Source organism: Saccostrea cucullata, unplaced genomic scaffold, assembly GCF_032062105.1.
Source record: "Saccostrea cucullata isolate Sc308-1 unplaced genomic scaffold, CSIRO_AGI_Scuc_v1 ctg1817, whole genome shotgun sequence".
NCBI lineage: Eukaryota > Metazoa > Mollusca > Bivalvia > Ostreida > Ostreidae > Saccostrea > Saccostrea cuccullata.
Window position 1 is genome coordinate 218,377 of NW_026928842.1, and position 16,954 is coordinate 235,330.

Sequence of the window (16,954 nt, forward strand, 5' to 3'; positions counted from 1 at the left end):
GAACAGATGAAAATATTATGATTTTGTATCAACATAAAAATAAAAATTCAATACAATATGTAAAATTTGCAGTCATGATAAGATGAATTTTATCCTATATATGCTTGCAAATAAAAGCAACAATGCATAGAATATTTATTTCAATATACATGTATGTACCTTTTTGTCGTGAAATTCTCTGAATATTTCTAATTTCCATTTTTCTTTAACTTTATTTACATTTGAGTTTAGTGTGCTACATGAAGGAATATACTGTCTTGATTTTATATGTAGCTAGACCACAATAACTTCTGCTTCGTTCCCTTCGTCGTCATTGATGGTTGTTTTGGTGTCTGTGTCCTCTATAAGTTTGTATGTGTCTTCAGCTGAATGCTGAAATATATATATTATACTTTATATCATCAAATATACTACATTTAAATTTTTTTTTCAAAAAATATGTTTTTCACTAAAATTTCATCAGTTGATTAATGCAATATACCTAATAATATATCTCTGACTAAAACGAACAAACTATTCAAAATAGTTTCTATTTCTAATTTTATAAGCGTTCTTTACCTCACAACATGCCTTTACTTTGACATGATACAGGCCGCCTTTGTAACAGCATATTATATAGAAAAGGATTGAAAACAACCCAGCGTAAACAAAAAAGGTGACAACGTTCTGATAGGCCTGGGCAATATCCACTGCCTGGCACGTGTGGTAGTCGTCTTTAATTTGAATTGTTCTTTTTGGACATTCATTAAAGCACGTTTTGTTGAAAATGTAGAAGTTTTTAATGATAATACATTCATCTTTATCGATGCATTCGTTCTTGTAATTTACAAACCCATCTGGACACACTGATAGACACATGGTACCGATACTTTCGTTTTTGAATTTGTTAGGGTTTGTATCAGTACATTCATCTGTACAGTTCCTTTCATTTATGACTTTGTTTCCAGGACACCGAGACACACAATGTCTTCCGTTGCTTAGTAAGTTTTGGGGACACTTTTCAGTGCATAAATTTCCACTCTTTGAAGCTTGAAAGAAAAACGATTTCAAACATTCACTCATATTCGTGCAAATGTTGTCTATCACCACATGAGTTTCTTTTGGACAATAAATTTTGCATTCCTTTGTTCCCTTTAGTAGCATAGTGTTATTTGGACAGATGTCTGAACTAATGCACTCCTTGCCAATGGTTGACTCCTTGTATAGGTTACTTCTTTTCGTGCATTGCACAACACAAGTCCTATTTTCTATATAAGAAATATACCCCGGACATTTATCGTCACATATTCTTCCATTATATAGGTATTTTAAGGGACATTCAGAAACGCAAGTTCTGTTCTGCCGTAGTAAAAAAGGCTTAGAACCAAGACATTTGGAGGAGCAGTTCGATAAATAGTGCACTAAATTACTTGGGCAAAGGTGAAAACACATATTGTCGTATTTAAATGTATTTCTTGGACAATGTTTTACACATACATATCTATTCCTGCCGTCTGTGTTTAAAGAATTCCTCAAAGGGGAAGAATAGGGACACCTCGATAAACAAGTGCTATTAAATATGGAGTATTCTTTCGGGCATTCACTGACACACATTTTTTTCTCAGGTAAAGCATACCCATATTTTCCTGATGGACATTTTGAAAGACATTGCTGATAGTAAATAGTATTTTGCTGTGCTGCTGTTGTGTATATAAACGGCCGCGCATCTTCACACTTCTCAATGCATGTTTTGTCCCCTCCATTATCAAGATAGGTACCGTTGGGGCACACAGAAACACAAACATTTCTGTATGATGCCATCTCCTCTGGACATATATCCGTACAAATGAAAATTTTATTAAATGTAGAAATTTTTATATCTATAAATGGGTGCGTAGCTGGGCATGATTGTAAACAGCTTCTGTTGAAAAGAACAGGTAAATAAACTGGACACGATAAATTGCAGGAATTTTGATTTATTGCTGTGAAGTCGGGACACTCGTTTAAACAGTGTGTAATTTTTGGGGAATGAAAAACAAACGGATGAGATTTCGGACAACTCCTGAAACAAGATTTCACACCGCTATAGCAGACACCACGGCAAGAAAACGACGTCAAAAATGGTGCTTCCTTTGGACATTCCATTAAACACGAATGATTGAAACCGACTGTGTATTCCGGACAAGAAGAAAGACAATTTCCATCAAAGCAGTATTGGTAATTTTTATTACACATGAATGCGGGGCATTCAAGGTCATTAATAGCACTATTATTGCAGTACTTTATAAATCCATTGTCTGTTTTAGGTGAAAATGATGGACAGTCTTCGATACACCTTCCTTTGAATACATACTGGCTAGATGGACAGCTCCGTTTACAAATGGTTTTTGTCCTCTGATACCATGTTTTAAAAGTAATTGAAACTTCTGTTGGTAAGCATTTTGGTTGAGTTTCCTAGATAATGAAATAGATATTTTAACAGTGGTCTTTCAGATAACTCTTGATTCTTGAATCTAACATCGCAACAAATAATCGTAAATTCTGCATCTGAACTCAAAAGCATAGTAAAGATAACGAAGCTAACCTCGACAAATGTTTTCAGTATAAGTAATGCATATCTCGCAGCAAAATTTTTGTGGTAAGTAAGCATCCTGACAACAATATTCATGCAAGTTTTATTTAAGTTAAGGTCTTATAGTTCATTGGAAATTGACCTGTTCCAAAAACTTTAACCTGTTCACTGATCAAGGTAATGGCTTTCATTTCTTACTTTTGAGGTGAGTCTGGAATATTTCATCCTTAGATGCATCATTCATATAGTTTAAATCATAACAAGCCATGTAATCATAGATACTCCAAAAGCATTGCCAACGTCACCCATTTCGAAAATGAAGGTCAGATCAATCATTCGAAGTAAGTCTGGTAATATCCATCTCTAGATGCATCATTCATGCAAGTTTGGTCCAGGTTGGGCTTATTGTTACTTTGGAATGGAGCTGCTATAAAAACTTAAACGTAGTCTCTCATATAGGAAATGTAGGTCAGATCCAGCATCCAAAGCAAGACTGGTAGTGTCTATCCCTAGATGCATCACCAATGCAAGTTTGGTCCAGTTAGGACTTATAGTGACTTGGGAATTGACTTGCTCCTGTAACTTTAATTGGGGCGCCGACGCCGGGGGTTTATCCTAAGCTATAAGACAGGGTACAGTGTAACATAGACCCTAACAAAAAAATACTATAGTAAACTATAGTTAACTATAGTAAACTATAGTTAACTATAGTTTACTATAGTTAACTATAGTAAATCAAAGTTCCAAAGTTTTCACCATAGTAAATCAAAGTTCCAAAGTTTTTACTATAGTTAATCAAAGTTCCAAAGTTTTCACTATAGTAAATCAAAGTTCCAAAGTTTTCACCATAGTAAATCAAAGTTCCAAAGTTTTTACTATAGTAAATCAAAGTTCCAAAGTTTATGTCATAGTTATTCAAATTTGCAAAGTTTTTACTAAAGTTATTCAAAGTTTTAAAGTTTTTGTAATTACTTTAACAACTTTTATAATTTAAATAAGTTATTTTTATTATCATTCAACTGTTTTAAGGGGAAAGATATTAGGCTTGTTGGGGTTGATTTTGTTGTTCATCTTCATTTTAATAGTCAAAATAATTTATGTAAATGCAATATTTACATTTAACAGTAAAAACATGTTGAGTGAAGCTAATGAAGGAAATATTTTTATTCTAAATGACACAAATCTTATCTTAAAGTAAGTTTTTTCTGAACAAATAAGATTTACGTTTTATCCGTACAACATTACAATTAAATAAATTTGAATAAATATTGCTTTTTTATCGGTGCAAGAGACAATTTGTGCATAACAATTCATTTCTTGTACATCATTCTGTTAGGGGACGGATTGGGTTTTTTAAAAGTTCTCTAAAGCTTTTATGAATTTTACCCTTGAAATTTCATTAAATGTACAAAATGGGAAGCAAAAACATTATTCCAGGGGTTTTATAGTACCTGATCAAAGTTGCAAAGCTTTCACCAAAATAAATCAATGTTCCAAAGTTTTTACCTAAGTAAATCAAAGTTCCAAAGTTTTTACCATAGTAAATCAAAGTTCCAAAGTTTTTACCAAAGTAAATCAAAGTTCCAAACTTTTCACCAAAGTAAATCAAAGTTCCAGAGTTTTTACCAAAGTAAATCAAAGTTCCAAAGTTTTTACCAAAGTAAATCAAAGTTCCAAAGTTTTCACCAAAGTAAATCAAAGTTCCAGAGTTTTTACCAAAGTAAATCAAAGTTCCAAAGTTTTTACCATAGTAAATCAAAGTTCCAAAGTTTTTACCATAGTAAATCAAAGTTCCAAAGTTTTCACCATAGTTAATCAAAGCTCCAAAGTTTTTACCAAAGTAAATCAAAGTTCCAAAGTTTTTACCATAGTAAATCAAAGTTCCAAAGTTTTTACCATAGTAAATCAAAGTTCCAAAGTTTTTACTATAGTAAATCAAAGTTCCAAAGTTTTCACCATAGTAAATCAAAGTTCCAAAGTTTTAACTTTGGTACTATAGTTAACTATAGTAAACTATAGTTAACTATAGTTTACTATAGTTTACTATAGTATTTTTTTGTTAGGGAGAGATCAATCAAAAAAATCTAAAAACAATATAAATATTACGTGCGTTGTGTACTGCATTGCAGTGAATTCTTTACTGAAATGGTAAAAAATTACATTTAATTATAGAAGTTGGAATGAAATCTATTATCCTATAATGTCTACATTAACTGGACTAAGAAATATTTTTAATAGGACCCTTTTGATCCTCAAGAAGCATATATCACTACGTTCAAGGTGTAAAATTATGGAGATTACGAGCAATATTTAAGCTTTTAAATCGGTTTCACCGGTAGGGGACTAATAATATCTATACAAGTATAGCATACGTAAAACTACAAAATTTGCTTCGGGGTATTCTTTTATTATTTCAACTATATATATTTCTAATTTATTCCTCGTAATCAATAATAAATACTTATAGGGTAAGTAAAACGTGTTCCATTTGTTATTGAAAAGCAGTTATCAATGGTATAAAAAAAAACCGGACCGTACTTCATTAGCTTATGGGGAATATTTGTTTGAAGAATTAAAGAATTAAATTTTTGTTGTATTTTTTGATAAAATTTGGGGATTACAAAATTTCCAAAATGCTTGGGACTTTGAAGTATCAACATCTGAAATACACCATTCTGGGATATACTGTTGAACAGTACACCTGAAGTGTTTCTGCTTCATTGTTGTTAATATTTTAAATGAGCAGTAAAGTGGGTTGTTGGAATATTTACTGGAACCTGCAATCATGTATCTTTTTGGTTGTTTGGATTATAAACAAAATTACAAGATTTTGAAGAAAAAAATTCCCTCTTAGAAAGCAGTTATGCAAAGGTATAAGTTGGATAACCACTTGCAATATCAAATCCCAGTTTCTCTAAAACACAGTTCTGAATCATGGAACACAGAAGGATAGATGGTTTTCATATTGCACATCAATCGCTAAATGCAAGATTTTAACATACATCTGATACATTTAATCAATTCTGACAAAGTAACAAGGTCAATGTTTTCATGTCTAGCCGATCGCCTGACGTAATCTTTAACAATTAAAATGAAATTTAAAAGGCCAAAAGATTTTTCAAATTATTATATTTTTCATTTGGAAAGGGGGGATGCTTTTTTAAACATTTTTAACATGTCATCTAATTTATCATATATGTGTAATTTGTGTATTCATATTTTTTGTTTATTCATCGTGTTCATGATATTTCAAATTGTACATTTTTAACTCTCCCAGCCTTGGTGTGTCTGTGGAAGTGTATGTATGTTTGTGTTTAAAGTTAATAAAAACATTTGGCGGAGAATAAACGGTCAAAACCGAAATAATCGATGTGCAAATTTATATTTTTGTTTGATAATTATTTTATGCAGCAAGAAATGTAAAAGAAAATGGCTGAAGGGTTTCTGTGCTTTTTTGAGACTACTGAATAAAAAATGAATAAGGCTTTCAATCTTGATGAAAATAAATTATAAAGACTTATTGATTTACATTGACTATATTATTTCTTAGGTAGATTTAAACATCGCCTTATGCATGGAGGCCTACTACATTAAAGTCCTTATATTTATGCCTAATGTTTAATGAAGGATAAGCCTTTATTATGACTTAAGCAAGTACAGTCAAAAGGGATGTATGTTAATTCCTCTCATCTTCGTGGTCACTGTATATAGCTATCCACGATATGTTAATTAAATTTCATAATACAATTCATATTCATCTATGACGATCTCAATGTCTTATAGTTGCTTTCATATATAGAAAATTGCGCAAATAAAGATAATTTCAAATGTTACCTGATATAAGTAATACTGAAGGCAAAACTTACCTTTGGTATCAAAATACAGCAGAAGAAAAATGACAGAGAGAGTGAACAATACTTTATCATTGTATCCTACCTTATTGAAAAGATATTTAAAACAGAATTATTGATTGTGACTTTCAAGGTATGGTGCCAAGTTTTGGCAAAGGTAGCATGAAAAGAAGATGTGTAGTTATATTTGATTTGAAGAACAATATTCTAAGAATGATAAAAACGCCTTGAAAACCCCACATCAACAGCATGGTAGTGAATTTTACAATTGTGTAGATTACAATTTAAAAGAAATTCCCTTCACACTGCTTTGTATTGGGTTTTACTCATTGAGATGAATGCACTTCCGTAATTCGCAGGAAATGATATCGAAAGTGAGACTTCATAGAAACGCATATGACCATAGCGACTGGGTGTTTTTTTTTTATTAATGTGAAATATTCGAACATGTCGTAGTCTTTGTAATAACTCCGGTGATATAATTAAGCCAATTAAAGACCATGTCAGAAGAAACAATTCCTCTATTTTCCATCGATGAAGAAAGCATATTTAGTGAGGAAAATCCTTCACAGTCAACAAATATATGTTTGCAACTAAATGAAAGGTACAATGAAAAGGAGCAGAGGAGCGATGAAACATTTACAAAATATACAGATGATTGTGAGGAAACGAAGGTACGAGAACTTTACCAAATACAAGAGAAAAAACCTTTGCCTTCAACAAATACAAAAATGCAATTACATGAACGCAACAATGAAGAATATGTGCAGGAAAACGACAAAACTTCAGAGGAAATCGAAGAAATTACTGTTTTAAAACATTGTGAAATACTACATCCAGTTTCAGAATGTCTAATACCCCTCCCACCTGGGAAAAAGTACCATTTATTTGTATCTTATAGTTCAGAAGATAGAGAACAAGCCTATATAATACGCGAACAGATGGAAAGCAGATTTCATCTTAAATGTATGGATTACGAAAGAGATTTCATTCCAGGGAAAAATATAGATGAAAATATTACCGATGAAATGGCTCATAGCGTTAAAGTTCTATTGATTTTGAGCCCATACTATATTCAGAGTCATTGGTGTGTGACGGAGGCACGCGAAGCATGCAAGCTTTCATTCACGGATATCGATAATTTGAATGTGATTCCACTCGTTTTAAAACCCTTGCATAAAGAATTGCCATCTTTCTTAAAGTCATTTGTATATATCGATGCCCAAAAGGAATTAGATGTTCCGGCAAAGATTTTTGAAGCATTTAATCATCCTGGTAAGATTTTACCAAAAAAAATCATCATTTTATTGCCTCTGTTTTTCGAGGATATATAAATGTTATCAATTGAGACTGACTTTAATTCAAATACGTCTACCCCGTTGTCAAAACTTATCTGTCTGAAACATACGTTGTCCGTGGAAATACAATACTACGGATGCATACTCCCCGTCGAGGACTCATCTAGGAACTAGTGGATGTTTGGATGCTGCACAGCTATTACATCTAAATTTTGCAAGAGTTACCATACTGGAGGTCCAAATGCTCATATTCTTTCACTGTTCAACCAATTTTAAATTTTTTTATTTGCAATTTTGAGTTAGGAATCATTATTTTTCTGAAGTATATAAATTTTTGGAAGTTTCCTTTATTTAAAAAAATTATTTAAAGATAAAGATTTTCCACTAAATATTTCTGCTATATTTTCTTAAACTTGGTACTATATATATGGCGGTGTAACTTTTTAAAATCGAAAATAAATATCTTTTTTATATATATCTCTTGATAATTTAGTTATTTAAATATAACAAAAGAAAATACAGTTTAAGAACAATTAATCAATAAACATTTAATATTATTTATTTAATCAAAATTTTAATTATTTATTTTATCTTTAAATTGTTTTAAAGTACGTTTTCTTTTGTGTTTCATTTTTCTCTAATTTTAAATAAAAAGAAAATATGAAAGTGTCAGGTGATAGTATTTATGTATTTTTTGAGCATTTAGGTGCCTTTTTAATTGTCCTGATAGGGAAAAAACCATAAAAATTAAACAAAATAACAAGAAATATTAAGTAGAAATGGAACGCAAGAATTGCCAACTTTGAAAGCGTATTGTAAACATTCTAGACATAGAATCTCAAATCGCCACATACAATCGATAGTTTAATGTATGAACTTTTAGTTAATTGTACTCTGGTGATTGCACTTTTTGATTAAAGGTAGGCACAGGCGTTTGAAAATTACCATCCTCTGAAATCAGAAGATAAAATCCAAATTGCTATGCGGTTTCCATATACGGTAAAAAATTTGGCTGGCATATTGAATCTAGCTTTTTTTTTCCAAAAACGGAGGCCGCCCAGACCTGATTATTGCCCATATAAATGTTACCTCTGAATTCATCGTTCAGTGAGATATTTCATATAACTTTTACAGGGTCTCTGGATCCATTACATCAAGATAAACCAGGTGAGACCGTGGTGTTTATTGAATGAAACATTCAAATTAACAATACAGGTGTTTTAAAATTATAATTTTTGGCAAATTACTTAGTATGCAAGAGTAAAATACAATGTACAGTCTTGTTTCTCATTTTGTATATCTTTCTTCTAGCCATAACAAACAACGGTGTTATTTTATGCCGAAAGATTGCCAGTAGAGCAAAATATGTCCAATACGGTCTATCATTTAGATTCCCACCTATCGAAAAATTTGAAGAAGAAAAGATCCGTTCTTTTGGTGTGGATCCAATAGAGGTTAGTGGTTTAATTGATATATGGTACATATAATTCAACATTAAATTGCAACCTTAAATCAGATACTTAGAATTTTCAAGGCAATTAGAAGTATTCTTAAAGATATTCTTTTTTTAAAGCTTGACAACCACTACAGTGCTCTTATAAAGGACCTTAACTACCGATATCTTTTTCGGAATTATCCAGCCCTGTCATCTCTTAAATGGCGGTGTTGTATACTATCTATCCTATTTTTCGTTGTCCTCTTCATCTTTTTTGCTTTTTTCTGCTTGAGCAGGATTCCTGGAAGCATATACTATAATGAGCCTTTTCAAATGAGTGTTTTAACCGTTGGTCTGCCTTTATTAGGCTTTATTTTTCCTTGTGGATTATCCATTATATATGCATGCCGGAGAACAGTAAGTTCTTTCCTCTCTCTCTCTCTCTCTCTCTCTCTCTCTCACTCTCTCTCTCTCACACAAATTAAATTCATAGTTGTAGATATAAGGCAATGAATTGACTGTTTTAAAATTAAAACATTATTATACGAAAACAAACCTGATATTCTTTGATATTTGATTTTATTTGATTTCTTTTTATTTTTATTAGCTGTCTTCAAATATCCACTTAACGGTATGCCAGTACAACCTCCAGTTCCACAGAATCAGTAAATGCCTTGTTTATTTTGACAACAGTAAAACTCTTCTTACCAAACCTACAGTATCCTTTAATAGGATGTGTACAGTGAATGAAAATGAGACAGGTTACTTGCAAAATAAATACCCCTGGATACAAGAATTAAAATTCTAATAGCCTTTATGTATAAAGAATTTCCGCTTGCTTGCGTATTTTATATCTATGTGTGGATCTATAGACTTTCTGATCTTTATTTGGGCTCTAGACTTTTTGTCTTTGTGAAAGGCTTGTCCATTTTTAATCTTGTAGGCAATTTCACTTTTTTAATCCCGAATTTTCAATTTCTCTAAAGATTAATTTCTCTCTTTTTAACCCTTTTAACTGGCAAGTCATAGTTTACGATGCAACGATTAACATTTAAAGACACATGTATGAATATCGTTCACCGGTACGTACTCACAAGAAAACCTGTTTCATGCCTAATTCGATAATGTTTGCTTGAATACACCCCAACACACTTTTTAACATATTGTATATCAGTAATACATCTCTCAACACACAAACTAATCAATATCCAGGTTTGTGGCTCAATTTTTGATGTCGATAAAAATTAGAGTCAAACACATGCACAGATCTTATGTATTTAGCCATTTCTTACATCCATAAAAGACTTTGTACATTTCGACCTCTTTCTAGTTTAAACAATTTTAACCTTATAGTAAGTCTTTTACAATTTTAGACTTCTGTAATGACCGTTGTGTGCTTTTTAACCACACCTTTACAATTTTTGACCTTTGTGTATACTTCTGCACATTTTTTTACCCCGGTATTTTGAGCTTTTTGCCTGTTTCATATTTCAGATTATATCAATGTTGCTTTTGAAGATAGAAGGAAATACGAGGACAATTCAATAAATATTGTCCTCGGTGCTCGGAAAGAAATATAAAACGCTTTTCAATGATTTAGTCTTAATGATTTCAGTTAAATATTCTCATTAAATTAAAATAAACGTCCGTAACATTTTTATCCAATTCTGATTGTTTTAGAACTCATTTTTGAGTATGGCCCTTCGTATACTGGAATATGGCAGATCCTATGATTTCCTGGATTTTCTTCTTTCTGAAAGGTGTTTTTTCAAGTTTGGAAAATGAAACAAGTCTAAAGATGAAAGATGTGGCGAATATTGTTAGTGTGGCAAAACATTAACTTTCTGTGTATCCCCAAATCTCCTTTACTCTTCAGGGCGTGCTAATTTAGACACTGTCATGAAGAAATTTAATGTAGTGGATTCCTGATTCTTGTCCGGTCCTTCAGATGAGACCGTATAAACCGAGGTCCCGTGTCGCAGTAGCTGATGGCACGAAAAAGATCCCTCCCTGCTCAATGGCCCTTAGTGCCGAGTATAGGACAAAAAATTTGCAGCTCTCCACTGGCAAGTGGTGGCGTCTCCATATGAGTGAAAAATTCTCGAGAGGGACGTTAAACAATATACAATCAATTAATCAATTCTGATTCTGGTTCCTTCCTCTTTTAATTCTTTAGATATTTTTTGCAAAAAGTTTGCTTTTTGGATTCCTCTAAAAATTGAACTGCCTCCCCGATTAAAATTTGAACAACAAGACCACTAATATTTAGGAAAATGGCATTTAGATCTCTCTTTGGGATCTTGCAATTCTTTGCTCTTCGCAGTCCTTTGTTGTTTTTGTCTTATTGTAAATTTTGTTTTGAAGATTTTAAGCAATAGATTCAAGTTTCATTATCTCTTTGAATTCCAGACACACGTAGATAAATACAATTTCTGATTTTTAAAAAAAAAAAATAATTGTTTAGATATTCTTACTCGCTGTCGTTTTCATTCATTTTTCAAAACATAGGGTGACCTTTGAGTACTAAGCACTTTTACTGTCAAATGTTTCTTTAAAACAGTGTGAACTATTCCCAAAATGATGTGTATCAAATTTGCTGTGTGTCAATCATACATCATCAGTGATTATTTGTTGAATTTTTGGCAAATATTACATTGGTTGTTATAATTCCTTGTCGCCAAGGAAGATTTCCATTTCTAATGCCCATTGTATCATTTTTCTTCATTGAAATCCGCCTGCTTATGTGTCTATAAAACAGACATTGCTTCCTGGTCAATTCACATCACATCTTTCAGTGAATATTTCTTTGGAATTCAAGTTTTACAGCAGTTTTAATGAAGCGTTTAAGAAGAAGGTATGGTTTCCATACAAATTTTGCCCTGTGATTTTGTAAAAAATGAAACTGGTATAAAAGTTAAATACTCATGCTTTTTAAATAATTAAAATTCAATGCAGAAAAATCATACATGTCATTTTTTAAATGCTAATTATGACGTCATAAACATGTGCATTTTCCCGTATTTTCTGAAAAAGTTGCAGAAGACACCAATTTTCAATGGAATTTTCTTTTAGATAACATTGTCCACAGGCATTGCCCGCAAAGATCTTGAGATATGTGATTTGTTATTGAATTTTGCACAAAATATCAAAAAATTAATGTGGGCGACGGCTGTGGAAACTGTTTTCTAAAGAAAAATCACCCTTGAAATGTGCCATTTTGAGGCTTTCTCTGTTGAAAAAAGAGAAATGCTTCACATTAATGACATCATATTTGCAGAATGGTAAACCTTCATGCCATATTCTTTCCTGATTTATCAGAGTCATTTATTTAACTAATATTTAAGACAGTTTCAAAACTTTTTGATGTCATTACATTTTTAGGGCGCAATAAAGCTAAAACCATACCTTCTTCTTTCACTCTATAGTTTACCGATTCTTCACCATTCATTCTAAATGCAGTGTCTCGAATAGCCCTTGTTTTTCAGCTTCTCGCAATGAAACTATGTGATGAAAAGTAGTCACATAAACTGTTATAAATTCATTAAAGATTCAATAAAGAGAGAAAATCAAGCTTAAAGTCATATGATATCTAAATTGTAGGCCATAGAGTTCAGGACATTAATTATTGAACAGCCCTCAAAAAGTTAAATCCCCTCCTAGTTTTCTAAAATTTTACTTTCATTTTTCCTTAAATATTTATCAGCTTTACATATTTAGGTATGATGTTACTGAGTGCGAGGTAAGAAAATTATTTTCATGTAACCTTTCTACAATTTTATAAATAATGTCAATGTACATAATTTTATCTTAATAATTTTTATCTGATATAGCATAATTTTGCAGAAATATCTGTCATCTTTGCTAAAAGAAATAAGACCAACAGTGGACTCTAATACCAACGAGGTAAATCAATACCTACATGTACTTTAATATTTGATTTGATTTTTGAATACCTGAAATTTCATATCAGTACTCCTTTCTTGCTTGTTAACACTGATACTTTTTTTCTTATTGAAGAAATATGTATACCCTACAAATCTAGTCCCTTTTTAATGATAAGCAATAACAACCAAATGTAAGAAGAATATTTATGCGAAATTATCTAATTTTTATTACTAATATGTTAAGTGATTTTTCCTAGATAACAGCCAAACACTTAGTTACGCAGAAATTACAAGAACTTCAGAAAACAAATGGCTTGATAAATTGGACATGTTTACCAGAGAGTGTATCAAATCGTCACCGAACTAGAAACTATAGAGCCTGTTTATGTGAGATGATGGAGGACTATGTTTACATGACATATAAAGACAACAATATCATTGATGTTTAAACTTATGAACTATGAACAATTTTTTTTTTGCAATATTGAACACAACCTTACAATTTTGACATAACAAAACGTCTTAACAAAACACTAATAATAATTCTCATAGATTTCATTAGGAAACTATACCATTAGCATGATTAGTGAAAGATGTAGATTATTATACAAATGTATTCCTTTTTAAAGGGTGCATATATAAAAAAAGTTTTATTAGAATAAAGTATTCATTTCAAATGAATTTATTGTTCTATCCTTAATGTTCAATGGGTTATGCAACAAAATACAAGTTCCCTTTTAGTAAACACAATGTACATCTGTCCATCTGATCCTTAGTCAATACTATTATGCGACAAGATAACAAGATTACTTTTCAACACAGATACTTCACATATACTATAAAGTTGAAGACGATAGTTGAAGACCTCTGTTGATTTAACCAAATACTCTACAATTTTTCACCATTTGCTTGCAGAGGACGCCAGGGAATACTTTTTTTTCCGCATTGTCAAAATTGTAAATATATAAAATGTATTAACGAAATCTTTGTCTTACATTGTATTACACTGAGAAAGGTGGAGGTAACAAATATGGATTAATCTAAAAACATCCTCAAAGAGAAAAAAAATCTGCAAACATGGCATTAAAAGTACCCCCTGAAAATCAAAGAAAACTAATATCAGGTGCTTAGGATGAATAAGCATCCCTTGCTGACAACCCGTCACACCTGCATTGAGCCGTGGTGGTAGATAGAAAATTCCATAGTAAAGTTTAGCAGGAAAAAATATCACTATTTGGTTTGAAAACAATATACAATGATGATAGTTTATATATATTAACTTAGTCTTTAACGGCCATAGAAAAACACAATGACCTACCCGAAAAACCTTTATTTCAAGACAAGCTGTGAACACTAAAATATTTCACATAAATGTTAAAAGGGCTGGGTGGTTGTGGCCATTGTCAGACTATTTTGATCTGATTTTGAAGAAGAGCTACAAATGAATATGCAACATTGTTCAAAAATGATCACATTTTAAAACTAAAATGTATGAAAATTTTTCTTTGCAAAATGAAAGTTGATAGCTTAACATATTATGTCTCACTTAAAATTGTATCAGATGGTTAATATGTTGACTCCCAGCCTCATCAAAAGCAGTTGCAAGCGACTCGTGTTTTTATGTTTTAAAATTCTGTACATAGACGTCTACCACATTCTCTACCCGATGAATATGTATGAGAACATGTAAACATTGCGTATAAAAAATTGGTGTTAAATTGGTCTTTGCTCTGCGTCTTCAATTAAAGTTTGTGAATCATCCTGAAAGAAAAATAATAAAAAGTAAAACAGACATAACAAGTTATTATCATCTGAATTGTATCATTTTAGAAATTAACTAAAATTTGAATACTTTCATTTCTGTTTTCAATACATATAAACAAAATTATCCCTCTTTTTGGTTTATTCCCCAAGATGCTTAAAAATATTATAATATGAATTAAGACACTCACCCAAACCCTTTGAGATGAACTCTTTTTACGTTTGTCACGTCCTTTATAACAGCAATAGATGCAAATGCATATAAGAAACAGAACTGCAAAACCGAAGCAAATCAGTCCTAGTGGTAAATAGGGTTCAGATTGTTGATTCATACACCTCTTAGGGATGAAGTACCCTGGACCAGGTGCGGTGTGTTTCGGACATACCTCGTAACAGCGACCCTCATATACGTAAAACGAACAATCTTCTCCCAAGATACATTTTTTCTGGTAGATGACGTAAGCATTAGGACAGGCCGACACACAAACCGTCACAGGATTGTCATAATTACTGGTATTAACAAACCGATATGGCTTGGAAGCTGGACAATCGTTACTACAGTTGTGTCCTACCAAAACTTTAGAGGAAGGACACGTGTGAACACACTGGTTACCATCCAGATATAAATTATTGGAACATTTATCTGTACACATTGTCCCAAGTGTAGAATTCTCTACAAAGGTAGAGTTGGGACAAGACGTGCATTTTGTGCACATATCATTAATAATTATCATACTCTTTGGACACTTCCCTATACAGTGGGTCGTGTTTTCCATCAGGACTGTATCATAAGGGCAGGTAGACGAATTCAAGCAAACTATTCCTTGTGTTGTTCGTCTCTGAAGCGCCGAGATATTTGAACACACGTTTACACATTGATGGTTCTCTATGTAGAAGTGTCCCTTAGGACACTTTCTATCACACATATTCCCATTATAAAGGTAATGAGGTGGACATGATTGTACACAAGTGGCATTGTCCATTATAATGTAAGGGTATGTTTTTGGACAATCGGATGTACAATTTGAATGGACATATTTCATATAAGGTGGACATTGATCAAAGCAGAAAGAGTTGTATCGATAAGTATTTCTTGGACACCTTTTAACACATATATGTTCATGTTTTCTATGTTCCAACTTTGTGTAGTTTAAAGGAAATGTTTGTGGACATACCTCGACACATGTTTTATTGAATAGTAAAGTGTTGTCTGGGCAATCAATCACACATTCTTTATTCTTAATCCAGAGAAATTTATCGGATGGACACTTCGCAACACACTGCTGATAAAATATAGATGCCTTTTTATCTGGTTTTGTATTAATAAATGGACGATCTCTCTGACAATATGCTACACATTTTCCACGATATTCAAGAGGTGATCTGCTGGGACAAATAGAAACGCATACATTTTTATAAGATGCCATCATTTCATGGCAACTTTCGGAGCATATGAAAATTTTATTGAATTCTGTAGTTCTGAGAGAAGTAAAGGGACTTGAAGAGGGGCAGGTGACTTGACATGTTTTGTTGTAGAGAAAAGGGCGATCACTGGGGCAAGATAATTCACAGTTGCTGAAGCTTTGCATGGTATAAGATGGACACTCTTTTAGACAATGATAAAGATGGGTTGAACGAAACTGAAAGGGATGAGAAAACGGACACTTCGATGAGCAAGATTTGTTTCCAGAATAGCACACACCTTCACAAGAAAACGCCGTAATATACTTTGTTTCAGACGGACATGACATTACACATGAACTATTGAATCCAACTGTGTATTCAGGACACGAATGAAGACAATTTCCGTCAAAACAATACGGGTATTCTTCCTGGCATATAGACCTAGGGCAATGGAAGTTTTCTAGATCACTGACACAGAACTTGATAAATCCATTGTCTTTAGCAACGGTTTGCGATGGACAAGTGTTGTAGCAATGTTCTCTGTATACATACTGGGTTGTTGGACACGCTCTTTTACATGTATAATGCCAATCCCAGTTGTTTCCTACTCGAACGATTACTTCTGTTGGAAGGCATTTGACATCTTGTCCCTTTATTAAATAGATTGCGTTTAATTAATGTCAATCTTTTGAAAAAGAAAGATTGAACAAGGTTTGTGGATGTAGAATAGCTCAAAGAAGTTTTACAAACACTTTTTGTTATATTATTAA

The 16,954-nt window shown here is 32.2% G+C and overlaps 3 protein-coding genes across 4 annotated transcripts in view; 1 reads left to right on the forward strand and 2 right to left on the reverse strand.

The window, feature by feature from the left end:
• Nucleotides 1-76: 76 nt before the first annotated feature.
• On the reverse strand, nucleotides 77-6,534 carry LOC134278908 (proprotein convertase subtilisin/kexin type 5-like). The gene is made up of 3 exons (XM_062761211.1): nucleotides 6,418-6,534; nucleotides 559-2,433; nucleotides 77-372 (listed from the first exon to the last, which is right to left on the reverse strand). The coding sequence occupies exons 1-3, from the start codon at nucleotides 6,475-6,477 to the stop codon at nucleotides 274-276; spliced, it is 2,034 nt and encodes a 677-aa protein (XP_062617195.1). The 5' UTR covers nucleotides 6,478-6,534; the 3' UTR covers nucleotides 77-273.
• Nucleotides 6,535-6,824: 290 nt separating this feature from the next.
• Nucleotides 6,825-13,500, forward strand: LOC134278911 (uncharacterized). The gene is made up of 8 exons (XM_062761215.1): nucleotides 6,825-7,677; nucleotides 8,835-8,867; nucleotides 9,012-9,154; nucleotides 9,274-9,552; nucleotides 9,743-9,853; nucleotides 12,839-12,874; nucleotides 12,979-13,038; nucleotides 13,277-13,500. The coding sequence occupies exons 1-8, from the start codon at nucleotides 6,903-6,905 to the stop codon at nucleotides 13,466-13,468; spliced, it is 1,629 nt and encodes a 542-aa protein (XP_062617199.1). The 5' UTR covers nucleotides 6,825-6,902; the 3' UTR covers nucleotides 13,469-13,500.
• Nucleotides 13,501-14,167: 667 nt separating this feature from the next.
• The window catches only part of LOC134278909 (proprotein convertase subtilisin/kexin type 5-like), a 31,247-nt gene continuing 28,460 nt past the window's right edge, over nucleotides 14,168-16,954 (reverse strand). The window contains exons 2-3 of one of the 2 annotated variants that reach the window (XM_062761212.1): nucleotides 14,972-16,834; nucleotides 14,168-14,780 (exon numbers count right to left, since the gene is read on the reverse strand). In XM_062761212.1, the coding sequence (XP_062617196.1) occupies nucleotides 14,733-14,780; nucleotides 14,972-16,834 (1,911 nt within the window). In that variant the 3' untranslated portion in view covers nucleotides 14,168-14,732. The remainder of the gene's footprint in view (nucleotides 14,781-14,971; nucleotides 16,835-16,954) is intronic. The other variant, XM_062761213.1, reaches the window with a different exon arrangement.

Excerpts from the sequence above, each read along its gene's own strand:
- LOC134278911 (XM_062761215.1), top strand. The coding sequence starts at position 6,903 with ATGTCAGAAGAAACAATTCCTCTATTTTCCATCGATGAAGAAAGCATA. Across the intron at positions 9,155-9,273 it reads TTGGTGTGGATCCAATAGAG|CTTGACAACCACTACAGTGC; the intron begins GTTAGTGGTTTA and ends CTTTTTTTAAAG. Across the intron at positions 12,875-12,978 it reads ATGATGTTACTGAGTGCGAG|AAATATCTGTCATCTTTGCT; the intron begins GTAAGAAAATTA and ends ATAATTTTGCAG.
- LOC134278908 (XM_062761211.1), bottom strand. The coding sequence starts at position 6,477 with ATGATAAAGTATTGTTCACTCTCTCTGTCATTTTTCTTCTGCTGTATT. Across the intron at positions 2,434-6,417 it reads GCTGTATTTTGATACCAAAG|GAAACTCAACCAAAATGCTT; the intron begins GTAAGTTTTGCC and ends TTCATTATCTAG. Across the intron at positions 373-558 it reads AAGTAAAGGCATGTTGTGAG|CATTCAGCTGAAGACACATA; the intron begins GTAAAGAACGCT and ends TATATATTTCAG.